At 34.7% G+C, this 15,928-nt stretch overlaps 2 protein-coding genes across 14 annotated transcripts in view; one reads left to right on the top strand and one right to left on the bottom strand.

The window, feature by feature from the left end:
• The window catches only part of CEP290 (centrosomal protein 290), an 86,931-nt gene extending 85,142 nt beyond the window's left edge, over nucleotides 1–1,789 (top strand). For 11 of the 13 annotated variants that reach the window (XM_023531546.1, XM_023531540.1, XM_023531541.1 and 8 more), the window contains 2 exons: nucleotides 77–156; nucleotides 1,066–1,296. In XM_023531546.1, coding sequence (XP_023387314.1) covers nucleotides 77–156; nucleotides 1,066–1,296 — 311 coding nt within the window. Of the gene's footprint in view, nucleotides 1–76; nucleotides 157–1,065 lie in introns of all 13 variants that reach the window. The other 2 variants (XM_011361743.2, XM_023531547.1) reach the window with 1 other exon arrangement.
• Nucleotides 1,790–2,040: 251 nt separating this feature from the next.
• Nucleotides 2,041–12,830, bottom strand: CUNH12orf29 (chromosome unknown C12orf29 homolog). The gene is made up of 7 exons (XM_011361742.2): nucleotides 12,577–12,830; nucleotides 9,719–9,836; nucleotides 7,440–7,535; nucleotides 6,571–6,687; nucleotides 4,738–4,935; nucleotides 3,545–3,714; nucleotides 2,041–2,275 (listed from the first exon to the last, which is right to left on the bottom strand). Exons 1-7 carry the CDS (start codon nucleotides 12,664–12,666, stop codon nucleotides 2,087–2,089), a joined length of 978 nt encoding a protein of 325 aa, XP_011360044.1. The 5' UTR covers nucleotides 12,667–12,830; the 3' UTR covers nucleotides 2,041–2,086.
• Nucleotides 12,831–15,928: the final 3,098 nt, after the last annotated feature.

Below are 15,928 nucleotides of genomic sequence, written 5' to 3'. Positions count from 1 at the left end.
AAACAAATCATGTATCTTGATCTTATTCAGAGTGAGAAAAAGCTAAATCAGATTTTTATAATTTTTTTTTTGGCAGATCCTGATCAACTAAAGGAGAAGATAAAAGATCTAGAGACACAGCTCAAAACCTCAGATCTAGAAAAGCAGCATATGGAGGTAATTAAATATTTAAAATACCTAATTAGTGTTATGTTTTGTGAAAACGGCTATTGAAAGCTTTTTATGATCATCATATTTGAGTTTTTATACTTATATTTGACATTGATATTACAGAGTTCATTATATTCATCTCTCAAAAATATTAAGAGCTATCAGAAAAACTGAGACATAAATAGTATTAAAAAGTAAATTTACTTTAACTGTCACGAATATAGTTCATTATTTTAGTATTTTAAGTTTTGGGTCACATTGTGAACAGTGTCTTTTTATTTCCCTTTGAAATCCTTTTCAGGAATAGTTCCCTTCCGTTAAAGAAAGATACTTGCTATGCTTCATCTCTTAAGAATCTGTAAACAGATCAAAAGAGCATGGTATGACAGTTAGTGATCACTGGCTATTCTGAATGGTCTTTAAAACTCAAATTTTCTCTTCACCAGATGTGTAACTCCTAGCCAGGCTGACGCCCTATATTATCCTGTATCATAAACATATAAGAAGTTGACCATTATTCATTAAAAATTAGGTATTTGTAAAGAAAATATAAATGAAGACTAAGAATCTTAACGAAAACAATTTCGATGTTGTGAATAACCAAGTCTTTTTGGTTGCCTCACTGAGAATATCTATGCTTTTGAAGAAAGATTAAATTCTCGCTAATTTAGAGCTAATAAATTTTAGTCAAATACTAGGACATAACTTACAGAAAACAATTTTTGATTTGACAGTTAGTTACTTATACTGTACAATGAAACCTTATTAACAGAATCTTAAGAAAATACTTCTACCTTTATTTTCGACTATTCAGGTTACTTTGACTTTCATGTTTGCAATTAAAACTCTTTAGTTCAAACCTAGAGTGTATTTTATAGCTATATATGCCTTTTAAATATCGTATGTTTCTATTAGGAGGAAATAAAAAAGCTGAAGAAAGAGCTAGAAAATTTTGATCCTTCGTTTTTTGAAGAAATTGAAGATCTGAAGTATAATTATAAAGAAGAAGTAAAAAAAAATATCCTTTTAGAAGAGAAGTTAAAAAAACTTTCTGAACAATTTGGAGTTGAATTAACTAGTCCTGTTGCTGCTTCTGAACAGTTTGAAGATGAAGAGGGAAATCCTGATAACTTCCCCATTTATTAAGGGCCAGCTATAAGTGTAGTTTTAAATTATTTAACTATTTATTAACTTTATAAGTTAAAATTCCATCTGGAAATCAAGCAAGTCTCTGACCTACATGATTTCCTTTCCAGTATCTTGTGCCTTTACCTAAATGAGAATTTTTAGTAAATAAAATTATATGAAAATTTTAACACATTAGAAAAGTATATTTTTGAAGAGTTTTAGAATAAGTTATGACTATCAAATAGGCAATTAGCTACAGTGAATTTCTGTAGATTCATAATGTTTTGATTAAGTTTTAAACAGTATGAGGGTAAACTTTACTATTTTAACATTTAAAATTGGAGATTTATATACTTACTTACATATTTATGTGTTAAAGTTTTCAAATTTTATGTATATCTGTAATTTTATGTATATATCTATAAATATGAGGTTAAGCCATGTGTTGTTAAATGTCTGGCAAGATTCAATTCAGCTTAAAATAATTTTGAAAATAAACATTCCAAAATTGTTGGTTTGTTATCTTTAAATTAGTACCCAGTTACAACGGACAGAATCCAACCTATGTACAAGCTGACGACCTTACCATTATTTACATTTTTTATGTCCAATGGTTAAAATTCATTTGCTGGTTCTAAATACAATTTTGAATAGGTATTTACAACTGAGAAATTCATGTCTTTAAATGCTAGAAGACATACTGCTATATTTAGACATTTAACAATAAATAGGAATGTTTTAAATATGGCAGAATATTCAAGATTCAAATATAACAACAATAAAGCTAGTTTTTAATTGTATTACCAGTTTATATATCGAGTATTACATCTTTGAGCCTACCAAATTTCTGATTATCTATTTTTGAAAAATGATTAAATAAACATTTAGTGTCAAAAGCACAATCATATCTGTTCAGGTTCATGTTGATAATAACTGGTTTTGAATTCATGTAAGTATCTGGAATTGGCCAGCATAAACCGAGATGATGGCGATGGACCTGAAAAGAGAAAAAAAAGGGTATCAGCTTTAACCTGTATTATCTCCATTCGCTAACAAATATTTAGAGTGCCTATCATCTGCTAGGCACTATTTAAGGCTCTATCTTATCTTTTTTATTTTTATACCTGTTCTCCTGACATATATTTACTTATTTATTATTGTCCATCTTCCCCATTAGAATGTGAGCTTCGTGAAAGCAAAGGCACTGTTTTGTTGACTATTTCCAGCACTTGGAAACATGCCAGGAACATCATCAGGGGCTTCATAAAAATTTAATGAATAATAAGAGTCTGTTGCTGAGTACAGAAGCTAGCCAGCTGAAAAATGTCAGTGGGGAGGCATTCTAACCAAAGAGAATATCATGTGACACATGGTGTTTTTTCTCTGCAATTAAGTACAGTTAGAACATATACAATGTGGGTGTGTTTAGGAGATGGGAATGGAGGCAGTTCCAGAAAGTTAAACAGGGGCCAGGCCATGAAAAATCTTAATGTCATTAAACAGTTTAATGCAGAGAAGTAACATTCTCATTCATTTATGAAGAATGAACAGGACAGGGATAAGGCTGAAAGTTAACATTTAAGGGGACAATATAATAATTCAAGCATGAATCTTGGTTTAAATTAAAATTAACAGCTAATTGGTTGGAGAGAAATATAGATTCAGTAAAATCTTTAAGAACTGATAACTAGATGTATGAAGTAATGGAGAGTGGAGTTAAAAATGATATCTAAGTTGTTGGCTTCAGTGAACTGTTGGAATCAGCAGGTGATATGACTAGGTCCAGTTTTGAACATGAAGAATTTTAGGAACCTGTGAGAAATCAAATAAACAAGTCCCAGAGACAGAGCACAAAGTGTAAAATAATTCATTCTTTATATATTAATCGACCCTTGATATTCTTTTAACTCAACAAATTCTACAATGAAGTAAGTTTGGGAAATGCTGAATTAAACTGAGCACAGGATGTCTCAGAAAGCACTAATGTGCAACATAAATTTCGAAAAAGGAACTATGTAGTATGCAAGGTTTTCCAGGCATTTTATAACTTTAATTCTGAAGCACATCTAGAAGAACCACTGCCCCACAGAATAAATACACACTGGGAAACACCATCATATAAAGAATGGTAGCACATGAGATGTGGAAATTAAAATTTCTTTACTGCACCATCAGAATTTCTGCAATTTGTAGAAAGTAATGCCACTTCTACTTTGTTTTAGGAATATAAGATGACATAAACCCAAAAGATATTTTCTGCCATTACCTTGATTAAACAGCCATCATTGCAATGCCATACTATTCCTTCAATTTTACCCTCTTTGCAACCTTCAAACCAAGACAATAGGTCATTATGCTTCAAGGTAGGTAGATTTCTTATTTGAAATGCTCCATGTGGTATAAGAAGATGTAATGGATGCTTCTTGCTTCCCAACCCTAAACGGTAAAATCCTGCCATTAGCCATAGAAAGGTTTCAAAAAGAATGAGAACATTTACCTCTAAATAAAAAGGCCTTTTAAAATATTTAAGAATAAACTTACCAAAAAGGTTAGTTGGTTTCCTTGAAGAGAGATATACTACAAATACTCTCACTCAAAAGTGGCACCTTACCCCATTAAATCTAAATTCTAACTTCATGTACTCTATACAAGGGGACCAAAAGCTATATGAACTATGGGTGAAATCCAGCCAGATGCCTGTTGTTGTACGCAGTTTCAATGGAACACAGCCACACTCTTATTTACGTACTATCTATGGCCTGTTTCAGAGGTATGGCCCAAAAAACCTAAATAGTTCCTATCTGGCCTCATACAGAAAAAGTCCACCAACCCCTTTTATTCACCATTAGTCGCATTCAATTATAAGTGTTTGCCAAACAGCCACGCCATAACTCTGATAACTTGTATAATTATTATCTTAGCTTCTTTCCACTTGCCAATCAGTCTGCTCCTGATTGCTATATAGGATTGTGCCACTCCAGCCTTAATGTTCCTGGGTCTGTCTTCATCCATCACCATCAACAACGTACTCCTAGGTGCCCTCAGGACTTGAACTCACCTCATCAGAGCTTGATATGCCATTCACTGCCAATTCTTTACATAATTTATGCTTAGCTATTAATGCTAAACTACTCAGCCACTGAAAAGCACATCATGATTTTTCATTCAGCTCAGTTCACCTAAATTTTAAAAAGCAACGAAAAGTTACACTTGAGTAATTACCTTTCACATATAGTTTTATAATGTTATAGGGAAGGAGAGGCTAAAATCAACCTTTTGGATTAATAAAATTGTTTAGATAAATTTCACCAGACACAAAATAGAAATGGCTATAATCCTAGGCTACATAGCTCAAATTAGTTATTTCTGTAGTGTGTATGTGTTTTTTAAGTTGAACCTAGGAAGTTCTCTTTATAAATGACAGTTACTGGAAATGAACAGAAAAAAGGCTTTGCTCACCATATGGGTTTCCATTAATATTTGTTCCTATAAGCTCCAGTGTCTGTTCTAAGAGGTCTGATAGTGGCACTGCACTAATTTCCAAAAGACCAGAATCATCAGGATGATGCTTCAGTACTAGGGCAATTTCAAATTCATAATTAACTACAGAGGAATGCCAGCAATACTGTTTGTTGTTTTTCTCCACAGGTACCCAACCTATCATTTAAAGAAAAAAGTTTATTACATTGTTTTTCTTTGCACTGAGACTTGAGACTTTTTATTTTTGTTGTAAATTTTCCATATTTTCTGGATGTTCTATCACACACAAGTATCACTTTTAAAATCAGTGAAAACAGTTTTACTAATTTTTTAAATCATAATCATTTTTTAAATTGTTTCATTTTAGATTCTGTTGAGGAATTAACTTATTTACTACAGAACACCCAGCATTCTTTTACTAGAAAATTCACCTTTTCAGTAAGAATTGAGCACCATTCTAAACCAGCATTAAAACTTTTTTTTTTTTTAAGTTTTCTTTCTACCTTCTCCAGTTTCAGGGATAAGACATATACAGTAACTGTTCCACAATTTATTGTTTCAATATTTACTGAAAGATTTATTGATTCCACATTTATTGACTGCTATTGCTATTCCCCTCCTAATTTCTATTGTCAGGATAGGTGTCCTCATTATGGAGAATTCCTTACAAGAAGAAAGAAACTGGCATATATGCCACTATGACCATCATATTTCTGGCCTTGATTACCCAGATTTCTGTAATAACCTCTGTTGATTTCATCTCCAGTGAAACTCACATATTTTTATCATAGTTCTATTTAAGAAATTTAAGTTTAGTTCTGCTGTACCCCTGCTTAATAATCATCTTCTGGGTAAACTTCACATTTCTTTAGACAGGATACAAATCTGAGCCCACTCTACATCTCCAGCTTCCATTTTTATAATCTCCTCAAATGTCATATACTCTAAACGTTTCAGCCAGAATGAACTGTTAAGTAAAATTTCCAAGATTCCATGGATCTCTTCCTGCGTCTGCCTAAGCTGACCTCCCCTCTTCCTTGCCAGTGAACTTCCTGGTTCTTAAGCTTCAGTACAGATGTCTCCTCTCCTCAGAAGCCGCCTCTAACCACCACAGATTGAACTAGGAATTATTCCTCTTTTCTCTGACCGTACCCTATGTATTTTTTTCATTCTTAAATCATACTATTACTGGTGGATTTCCCCTAATGCCTACAAGATCGTTGAAGATAAGGTTTCTGATCTTCATTTTTATATTACCAGAACCTAAGAATACTTTGCAAATTACAGGTACTCAAGACATGCCTGTTAAACTGAACCTTAATCTGAGGTATCTTTTTACTCAGCACACTTTTGCAAAAATATTCCCATCCCCAGTAAAACTACTTGTGAGACACCTATTTTCACCTTACTTAGCTGAAATAGTCTTCTAGGGTCTTTGCAAAAAATATGCACATGTTGTTATTCCCCAACCTAAAAGGTAAAGGCTTCTTAGTATCTCATTTCAGATTACATCAGTCAATATACTGTCTATCTTGACAAATGAAAGGCTATTGCCACTCAACACTATTAATTTTCAGACTATAATCGACTGTCATCTTAGAAAAGATTCTAAACCTGACAAGACATTCTTGATGTGAAACATCTTTGGTAAAATTGTTAAACTTAACATAAATTAGACTCAAATTTTGTACTAAATAGATAATACTATGAAAAAAACATTAAAATCAAATTCTGTAATTTCTAATCAAATGGATCTTTTGTTCTTTATACTAGTAAACACAAAACTGCATTTTAGAAGAGATTTCATGATACCAGGAATGTGTCCATTTTCATCAGGCATCGGATTTCCATTTAATTGTTCTGTATCTTTCGCTGGTATCCAGCACTCTGGAACAGGTTTGAAGTCCTCATCAACATTCCAAAAAAATTCTAAAAGAGTTAGATAATTGTAAAAGTGGCTATACTTCAATAAATATAAAAATATTGAAAAAACAAACTGGTGACGGCTAATAAACCCCATAATATCAGATATCAACTCATTATTCTCCATTATCATCACAATATGACTACTTCGCAAGATTTAGGTACTAACACTTTAAATTTCCAAATTTGGACACACCACTTTTGTAAATAGGATAAAAGTCTAACTAAAGTAGCCGGTGTTCTAATATGTATAGATTTATAATGAATTTTTAATGCACTATGAATACAAATGTATGTATAAAGATTATATATACAAATGAGTAGATATGCAATGATGAGTGTATATATCAATATTTAGAGGCATTTTAATGTAATATTTAAAATATCAGTAATCCTTTGAGACTTGTGCCTGATTTATAAAATTACATTTTGTCTCTTAGGTAGACAAAATTAATGTGTTGTTCGTTATTTAATACACACACACACAGACACAGAGATATGTGTGTGTGCGTGTATATATATTAATTTGTACATTTTAATGACACTAACATACTATAATGAGTCACAGAAATATTAAGAAAACATTAAAAAAAGAATAATCGATAATATTCAATTCTAATTTTCTTCTTTTTCCAAAGGTCCTAAATTGTACAAAAGGATATAATGTATAGAAACACCACAGCAAAGAATAAGTCACAAATTTCAGCTATTTAAATAATAAAAAGCTTTAAATAAATTTTAGAAAAAGATTCACTAACCTTTTGAGTTTTGTTTTGAATGTATAAAATTTTTAAATCTTTTCTCAGCTAGCTTGTTAGGTTTTCTATCTAGCCGAGCCCAAAGGTATGGCTGACCTAAAAAATTAATAAAAGAAAAAGTCTTAAGAGGCAAATAGTAAAACTTTCCTTGAAAGACATTTCAGAATAAAATTTTTCAATAAACAGTTGGGTCATCTCCAAGAGAAACAACCCTAGAAAACAAAGTGAAATGCAGTATAAGAGCCACATCCTACCTAGCAATACCTGATGTTGTAAGAAGACTTAAGTCTTTGGTAAAAGAATGATGAGGATGAGACAAGCAAATATGTGACCCTTTCATAAAGACATTCCAAGCCATATTTTATTATAACTAGCATTTGTGAGAAACTGAAGCTATACAAAATGGAAATATAACCAGATAATTGTATTCACACCTTCCCTGAAACATTTTAACTATGATGGTTAATTCCCGAAGATCTGGAATTAGGATAAATTATTTTGCATGGCTCTGACCCCTGGTCAAGGCATGAAACAGACTAATAGTGACAATCTGTAATCATGGGTACAAGAAGTTTCAGGGCACTGTGCCAGCATTCATCATTAATGACAAGGAGACTAATGAATTGCACCTGGTCTGAGACTCCTGGAGAGCTCTGCTATTGAGGCTGATTACTTAGCAGGAAGATGCCCCTGTGACCAACAAAATACAAAATTACCCAGCTGAGACTCCATTTTATGTTGTTTCTGAGGTGTTCCCTACACACCAGAGTTTCCTGATATGAGAAAGTGTGTCCTGCCAGGGCCTAGAGGCCGGGGCAGGGGAAGAGGGGAGACAACGGAGCTTTCACCTGGCTTCTCTTAACCCTTTGTTGTGAAATAGTCTTTGGCTGTGATGTAGATCCTTACTTTCAATATCGTTGCTATAATTATGTATCCTTTATCTGTAATAAACTGTGCATTTGAAGGAATTGTCATTTTAGGTCCTCTTAAATTTCTTTAGCAATCTAACTTTATTCAACTGTCATCATTGTACATGATCACAACTAATGATGCACACTGAAGTTCCTTAATGTACAGAGGAACCAAATTAAAATTATACTGTCATTTTGGTTAAATGGATATCTTTTTTCAAGTAAACAAAAAAATTCATTTCACATAGATTAAGATGGCTACTATAAAAAAAATAACAAGTATTGGTGAGGATGTGGAAAAATCAGAGAACCCTGTGCAGTTAGTAGGAATGTAAATGGTGCAACTTCTATGGAAAACAGTATGGAAGTTCCTCAAAAAATTAAAAATAGAACTACCATATGGTCCAACGATTCCACATCTGGATATATACCCAAAAGCACTGGAAGCAGGGTTTTAGAGAGATATTTTTTACACAATGTTCATATCGTTGTTTACAATAGCCAAAAGGTGGAAGCAGCCCAAGTGTACACTGATGGGTGAATGGATAAACAAAGAGTATTATTCAGCCTTAAAAAGGACGGAAATTCTGACGTACTACAACATGGATTAACTTTGAGGACATCGTGCTAAGTGAAATAAGCCAGTCACAAAAAGACAAAGACTGTATGATTCCACTTACACGAGTTATCTAATTAAAATCGTAGAGACAAAGTAGAATGGTGACGGACAAGGCCTGGAGGGAGGGGGAATGGTGAGTTGTTTAATGGGTAGTGTTTCAGTTTTGCAACATGAAAAGAGTTCTGGTGATGGATGGTGGTGACAGTAGCACAAGGTAAACTGTACACTTAAGAATAGTTAAGATGATACATTTTATATTATGTGTATTCTCACAATTAAAAATTTTAAAAATGTATTTCAGAAGATATTTCCTGATACCAGAAATGTGTCCAATTTGCATTCAACTATTCTATTTCTCTTGCTGGAATTGAGAGGTAACTTCACCTCCCAAAAGAAATCATAAAGATTATTTCTCTCTTTTCAATGAATTTTTTTCCTTAACATAGTTGACAATTAATATGTAAGTTCTCTGAGCCTCACTTTCCGTATCTGTGAAATAGCTTATTGTGCAAAAAAGAAATCACACACATAAAGCAATTATCATACTTTATGGCCCTTCATGGGTATTAAGTACACTTTCCTCCCCCAAGAAAAAAGGTATAGTATAATAAGTATAGCAATTGTGATTTTATTATTTTGCTATTATACTTAGGTTTCTAAAGATTTATGAAGAGCAAATGCCCCATTTCAGATATATATAGTTTGTAAAGTGATTAAAAATAAATATTTGTAGTATAGTTTTATTTTACCTTTGTAGGTAGTAACATAACAACATGTTCCATCCACTTTTTCGGTTGGAATTGCACTGTATATATCTGCATCTAATGCCTTGTGACTTATAGTTTCAGTTGCCAAAACTTTAAATGGCTTGAGAGAGGGAGAGAAAAAAAAACTGGTTTAACAAAGACAACATCTATACCTTCACACACACTCTCACCTGAAATGTTCTTAATTTCACCAGTTCTAAAGGGCAAACTCTTATTTATCCAAGACAATTTAAAAATATTTTGTCCATGAAGTTTTCAGGAATTGCCCCCTTCTTTTCATTCTGTCACAGCAATACCTGTTTTCCACACAGATTTTTAATTATTTACATTTCTTTATCCACCATAATGAACATGATACCAGGTACCATGTCCTAGGTAGCACTGCATCGCTAGCAGAGGTGTTCGGTGTATTCAATCATTTACTTGACAATTATTTGCTAAATGTCTCCCTTGGATTAAGCATTGTCGCTGGCCCTGGGAAATACAGAGGTGAACAAACCTGCCCTAAGGAAGACAACAGTAACAAAATGCATAATACAATGTTAGGGGTGATAAGTTCTAAGGGGAAAAACAAATGGGGACCCTTTCAGCTTTACTAGTAGTAAACTATGTATTCAATTTATGTTTTTTTACTGACAGGAAGACAAGCCAAAAGAGCTTTGAGAATGAAGGAAGAGACCATTTCTGTGGTTCCTACCAACTTTTCATCTGTATTTTCATTTCTGAGACAGGTTTATGCCTCTGTTTCATAGTCTAAATTATTTGATGTACAATTCGTCTTACATAATGTAAAAAAACACCACACAATATAAACATATACTGCCGTGTATGGGCTTCAGACTAATAAGTGGAAGTCCTGTTTTAGAGTCAAGTAAACTTAGGAAATTAACCCCATTCTGGTACTGACAGTACTTGTAAGGTAAAATGAATGGGGGACTTACCACTAACTATGACTTCAGTATCATAGGCTATCAATTTAATCTGTGGTGGTACAACCAAGAAAGTCTGGCCCAACAGAGAGAGAGTGTGTGTGTGTGTGTGTGTGTGTGTGTTTAAATTTATCAAAGATCCCAGAGAGAAGGCATTGCTCATGGAGCTCTTGAGTACAAATATCCCTTCCACAAGAATAAATGATCTGCCATTCTCTGCTACGGACATGTCCAAAGGACAACATAAGATACAAAGGGGTACACAAAGTTCTCCTTCTCTACCTGCCATTAAAGACTTTAAACTGTGACTGGAAAAACAAAGCATGTATGTGTAAAAACTAGACAGCAGAGTGATCCTCTACAATTTCTGGGTAAGGAAAATCACTGGGATAACTAAGATTTCACACAAAAGATCCAATTCAAAAAATTAAAACTTCTGGAGGTGATCCAGGCAGAGTACATAGCCTTAGCAAAATATAGAGACAGGACTGTGCCTGGTACACTCAGAGGAAAAAATAGACTTTGTTGAACGGAGAATTCACTTTAAATTGGGTTAGAGAATAGACTGGGCCTGATAAACAAGAAGCCTTGAATTATAGTTAAGGATTTGTATGCTATGCTATAAGCAATACTATAAGCTATTAACTGCAGAAGGAGACAAGCGGCTTATTTTTCCTAGTAGAGGGTACTTTTACAAACTACACTTCCCCGACCCAACGTACAAAGTTGAGAACCACAGCTACAGTGAACCACTATTCAGGATGACAATGTTTCACATGGATTAGGTCTTTTTTAGGACTTAAAAAAATGAAAGCCTGACAACTATTTTAACAGTAACTGAGGGAGTTTGACTAGGAAAGCGCATAATGATCATTCTGGTGGCAAGAAAGAACAATTAGTGCAATAAGCAGCACATAAATAAATATTAAGAACCGTAACAACAGTGATGACTATAGAAAGGACAGAAAGAAATAAGGTGAAAAGCGTCAAGGTGAATGGAAAACTGCCATGAAATGATTCCAGAGTTCATGCTTTAATTCAACAAATATTTATGCAGTGGCTGCCATGTGTCAGGTCCTAGAAACTGGGGCTATAGACATGGCAGTCTTAGCCTTAAAGGTCTTTCAGTCTGGAAGACAAGGAGGCCAGTGCAAATAATGTCAGGAGGCCAGGGGTCTTTGTCAAATATACATGCTGATTTTGTATGAGAAATTGGAAGCACCCAACTGAGAACTGAGGATTCTGCTATCAAGATTTTGCTATAAAGAACTTTCTGTATACAGGTTATTAACCCACCCATCTTTACTAAGGGTCTTCTATGAATAAAACACGGTGCTGAGAGAATAGAAAACCTGGAGATAGAAACACTAAAATTAGCATCAAGTGAGTAATTACTAGTATCAACACGAGAGGCCTGATCTTTAGTGACCTAATTAGGTTAGTTGTCAACACTGATATCAGTCCCCAGGTTAGAACAGGTAAAGTAAATCTTCTAAAAACTCCACTTTGTCACCACATTCTCGGGGGGCGGGGAAGCTTGTACTGCAGTGATTATTTACTTATAAAGGTTTTTCTCCAAAAGGTGGTAACCAGAGAAAAAAGAAATATTACTTAAGATGTGGGTTTTCAATTTCCTCGCGAGGGCCAGTCTGAATCGCCTGCTCAGAAAAATTCTTTTGAAGATTTTCTCCACTGCAACTGAGAAGAACCTGGAGCTCAGGGTGTGCGAGACTCCTCCCCTCTCCTCCCGCCAGCCTCCCCCACCCACGCCCCAAGCGAAACCGGCAAAGAGGTCCCGGCCTATAGGGCGGCTCCAACACGCCCAGGCGCCCTAAGCCGGGTTCAAACGCAGTCAGCGCCCTGGAGAGAAGCCTACACGCCGCTCCCGGCGGGACCTGCAACCCTCAGTACCTGATGCTCCCTTTTGGTGGAGGGCTCCTCTTTCACTTCCGTCACAAACACACACGGCATTTTCCGCTGCACCGAGCCCAGACGCCTCATGGTAGGCCTAACATGCAATGAGAAGTGGAAAGCGAGCCTGGAACAGCGCCGGGCACGGGTAGGCTAACCAGTCAGCCGCTGCGCTCAAACCACGCACACTTCACGCTCAAGCACACCGGCACGGCCCACGTCTCCCAACACCGAGCGTGAGGTGCGGACGTGAGCCCGGAAGCGGCCTCTTGGCCGCGGTGCCTTCTGGGAATTGTAGTGCTAGAGCCGAAACGCCCCCACCTGCCCTGCTGGAAGCGTCCCCACCAGGTTCTAAGGAGCTTGAAAAAACGAAGATCCGTTTCTGGTGTGTGTGTGTACTTAACCACACTTAGTAACCGATGATATTTATGAAAATTAAACAATATCAAGTTATAAGTAACGCGTCATTTCAGCGGTGATTTTACATCATTCTGGTGAAACCTTTTTGCTGTTCTCTTTAATAAGTTCCAGGGCAAAGCACTGTAGAAGTTTAGAAAGAGCCAGAGACATCCAAAGGCAGAATGAACATTGATTTCCCAGGAAGAATGTTAGAAAACGCTGCATTTAAACATCTGGGACAAAAGAATAACGATTACTATTTGGATAACGCCTCAGTATGCGGTGTAATATGGTAGAAATTGGACCTGATGTTATTTACGGAGTGAATGTAAAGTTTAGCTTTAAACTAATCCAAAGCACACAATACCAACAACCAGATTTCAATCTCATTTTTTTTCATAGGCATCTCATTTGTCTTAAATATGAGCTCCAACTGCCGTGCTAAAAAACAAAACAAAACTGACCATTGCTCAAAAGAATATTGGAGGGTAGTGATAAGTCAATGACTAAATAAAATAAATATTAAATATTTAGTAATAGCCTTTCTATCTCATCGAAGCTAGTAATTCTCAGTAGGGGAGTTTTGACTATTGCCATTTTTCATGTTCTTGGACAAGGCCCAGGTTTCATTTCTACAATTGTCTTGTCTGCAGGTATCATACTGTTCAGCATTTTCCTGACTTAGCCCTTATAAAATCAAACAACTATACCTCACTTGGAATATCTCTATATAAGGGAGTTCCCAAATATTCCTAAAAGTATTCCAGTTTTTGATTGCTGGATTCAAAAGAGAGGGAGGAAAGAAGAGATTTGTCATTTCGAAGTATTTGCTTTCTCTTCTGCTATAATTTATCGTAGGAAATTACAAAATGGCCAAAAAAAAAATTTTTTTTTTTAAGGGAGTGGGAGGGCACACCTGATGCTGGCTGTGAGATCTTGGGTCCAGAACCTTCTTAGCATTTTATAGTCAAGAACCAGTGACTTTTTTGTTCCTCCAAAGGAATCCTAAAAAGTATCTTGTTTCATGAGTCTCAAGGGCATAACAATTAAATAACCCTCATAACTATCAACTGTCATTTCCCAAACTGCCACAGAATCTTCTAGGTCCAACATTCTGTCATTTCTGAGAAAGCATCATCTAAAACATTCCACTTGCTTTTTGAATAGTAGCATCAAGGATAACCGTTCCTCCCTCAGGAAGCATTGTTTATTTCCAGTGCTTTTGGTTTCATCAGTTTCCGGAGCAAAGTCTATGAGAGAAACAGGAGTCCAAGTCAGGAGAGAGCCACAGGACCAATTTAAAGTTATAAACTGACTCCTTCTTTGATGGGTAGCAGCCAGCAAGCAGCTTTGCCTGATTCTTGTAAGGCTGAAGAGTCATCATGGAGTAACTACCAGCCCCTTCTCTTAAAGTGGTATTATTGGATTACAAGTTGAAGAAAGACTTTCTTCTCTAACGGTTTTGTTAATGTTCTAGCATACACCTAAGATGGAAAGATCCTTAATGCTAGGCTACCTCGGCCAACACGAAACATTTACAGAATTTTTGAGCCAACCCCAAGCTGAGAAGGCAAATTTCTCACTACTCCATTACAAGGAGTAAAAATCCTCATGGGTATGGTATAGCTTTCTCTGGAAGGTTAGAATAAATTTTACAAAAGGAAAGAAGTGAATAAGAAAAAAAAAGAAAAGAAATGAGTAAAAAAGAAGAGATTAGGGCTCCAGGCATTCTAAAGACTACTAAAATGTAGAGATCTATTCACTGTTCTTTGCAATGACAAAAACAAACAAACAAACAAACAAAAACCACATTTTGATATGATTTTTTTTTGCTGTATCTAATGGAATATAGTTGTTCACAACACACTTTAAGAGGTAAAAACATTAGTTCAGCCTTTTTTCAATGTAAAACATGGATTTTCACAATGGCTTTAGTCATGGCTTTACATGTAATTATGCAATAATGGTGGTTGGTAACAGTATTTGGAAATAGTCCAATGCAGCTAAAAGTTGATAGGTGGGAAGAGAATTTATCTGGTGGCAAAGACCACTTAAAGATAATTTTTAGGGGTGTTTTTCCCAGTAACCTATGTGCTTTAGATGGATCCATTGCGGTAGAGTTAGAAGGTAGGGTAAAACAAAAGTCAAGATATTAGATTTTTCTATCAATCTTTGCTAATATTTTCAAGGGTTTAACCAAATCTTTATTCCCTATCTTTTCATTCACTTTTAATACTGCTCAGTTCTTTTTATTATTTTATCTTTACTCTTTTCTAAATTTTATTTTCTTATTTTATTTCCTAGATTTTTACCCCAAAGCATTGTATTCAAAAAGTTCATACCAAGCTAGTCTGTTTTACTTAGGTAAAATGGGAATCCATATCACTTGATCTTTTACGTTTCCAGTTAAGAGTACATTGCAATTTAAAAATACATTTTGGTTTAGTGTAATATGTCATCTCTTTGACATCTTCTAAATTACCTACTATGAATATTTTCATTAATTTCTAATTTTTTAATTAATTTCTAGTACTTTTAGTAAAAATACTAAGATGAAGAAAGACCTCAGTAATTGCTGATTGAAATGTCCCATTCTGGAAATCAGAGTACTTCACTTTGCTTTCAAGAAATGCTCAAAATTTGCAAGTGCTCTGGAATCTTTCTGCTTTAGGAGAAGAGCTTCCTCCTTTCATGATGGATGAAAAATGAATGGAATAGAGCTACAAGATGAATAAGTAGTCCAATTTATTTTCAGGTACCTGAATATTTTAATAATAACTAAATATCACAATCTGAATGATATTTTTTCCAAGTCAGTGGATAGCTGTGAGTACACATTTAAATAATTTATCTTGAAATATAGATAAATTATTTAAAATTTTAGTTTTATTTTTAAACCATATATAGAAATAAGATTTAGAAAATAGCCATATTTATCTGTGAAATACTTAAT

Source organism: Pteropus vampyrus, unplaced genomic scaffold (genome assembly GCF_000151845.1).
Source record: "Pteropus vampyrus isolate Shadow unplaced genomic scaffold, Pvam_2.0 Scaffold70, whole genome shotgun sequence".
Taxonomy (NCBI): Eukaryota; Metazoa; Chordata; class Mammalia; order Chiroptera; family Pteropodidae; genus Pteropus; species Pteropus vampyrus.
Note: the sequence above shows the minus strand (reverse complement) of the source record. Positions and strands in the feature narration are given on the sequence as shown.

What these genes read in the sequence shown, in the direction of transcription:
- CUNH12orf29 (XM_011361742.2), bottom strand. Translation starts at nt 12,666, where the DNA reads ATGAGGCGTCTGGGCTCGGTGCAGCGGAAAATGCCGTGTGTGTTTGTG. An exon ending in TTATGTTACTACCTACAAAG is followed by an intron (nt 7,536 to 9,718) that starts GTAAAATAAAAC and finishes TTAATTTTTTAG; the next exon opens with GTCAGCCATACCTTTGGGCT. An exon ending in TATTAATGGAAACCCATATG is followed by an intron (nt 3,715 to 4,737) that starts GTGAGCAAAGCC and finishes TTTACCGTTTAG; the next exon opens with GGTTGGGAAGCAAGAAGCAT.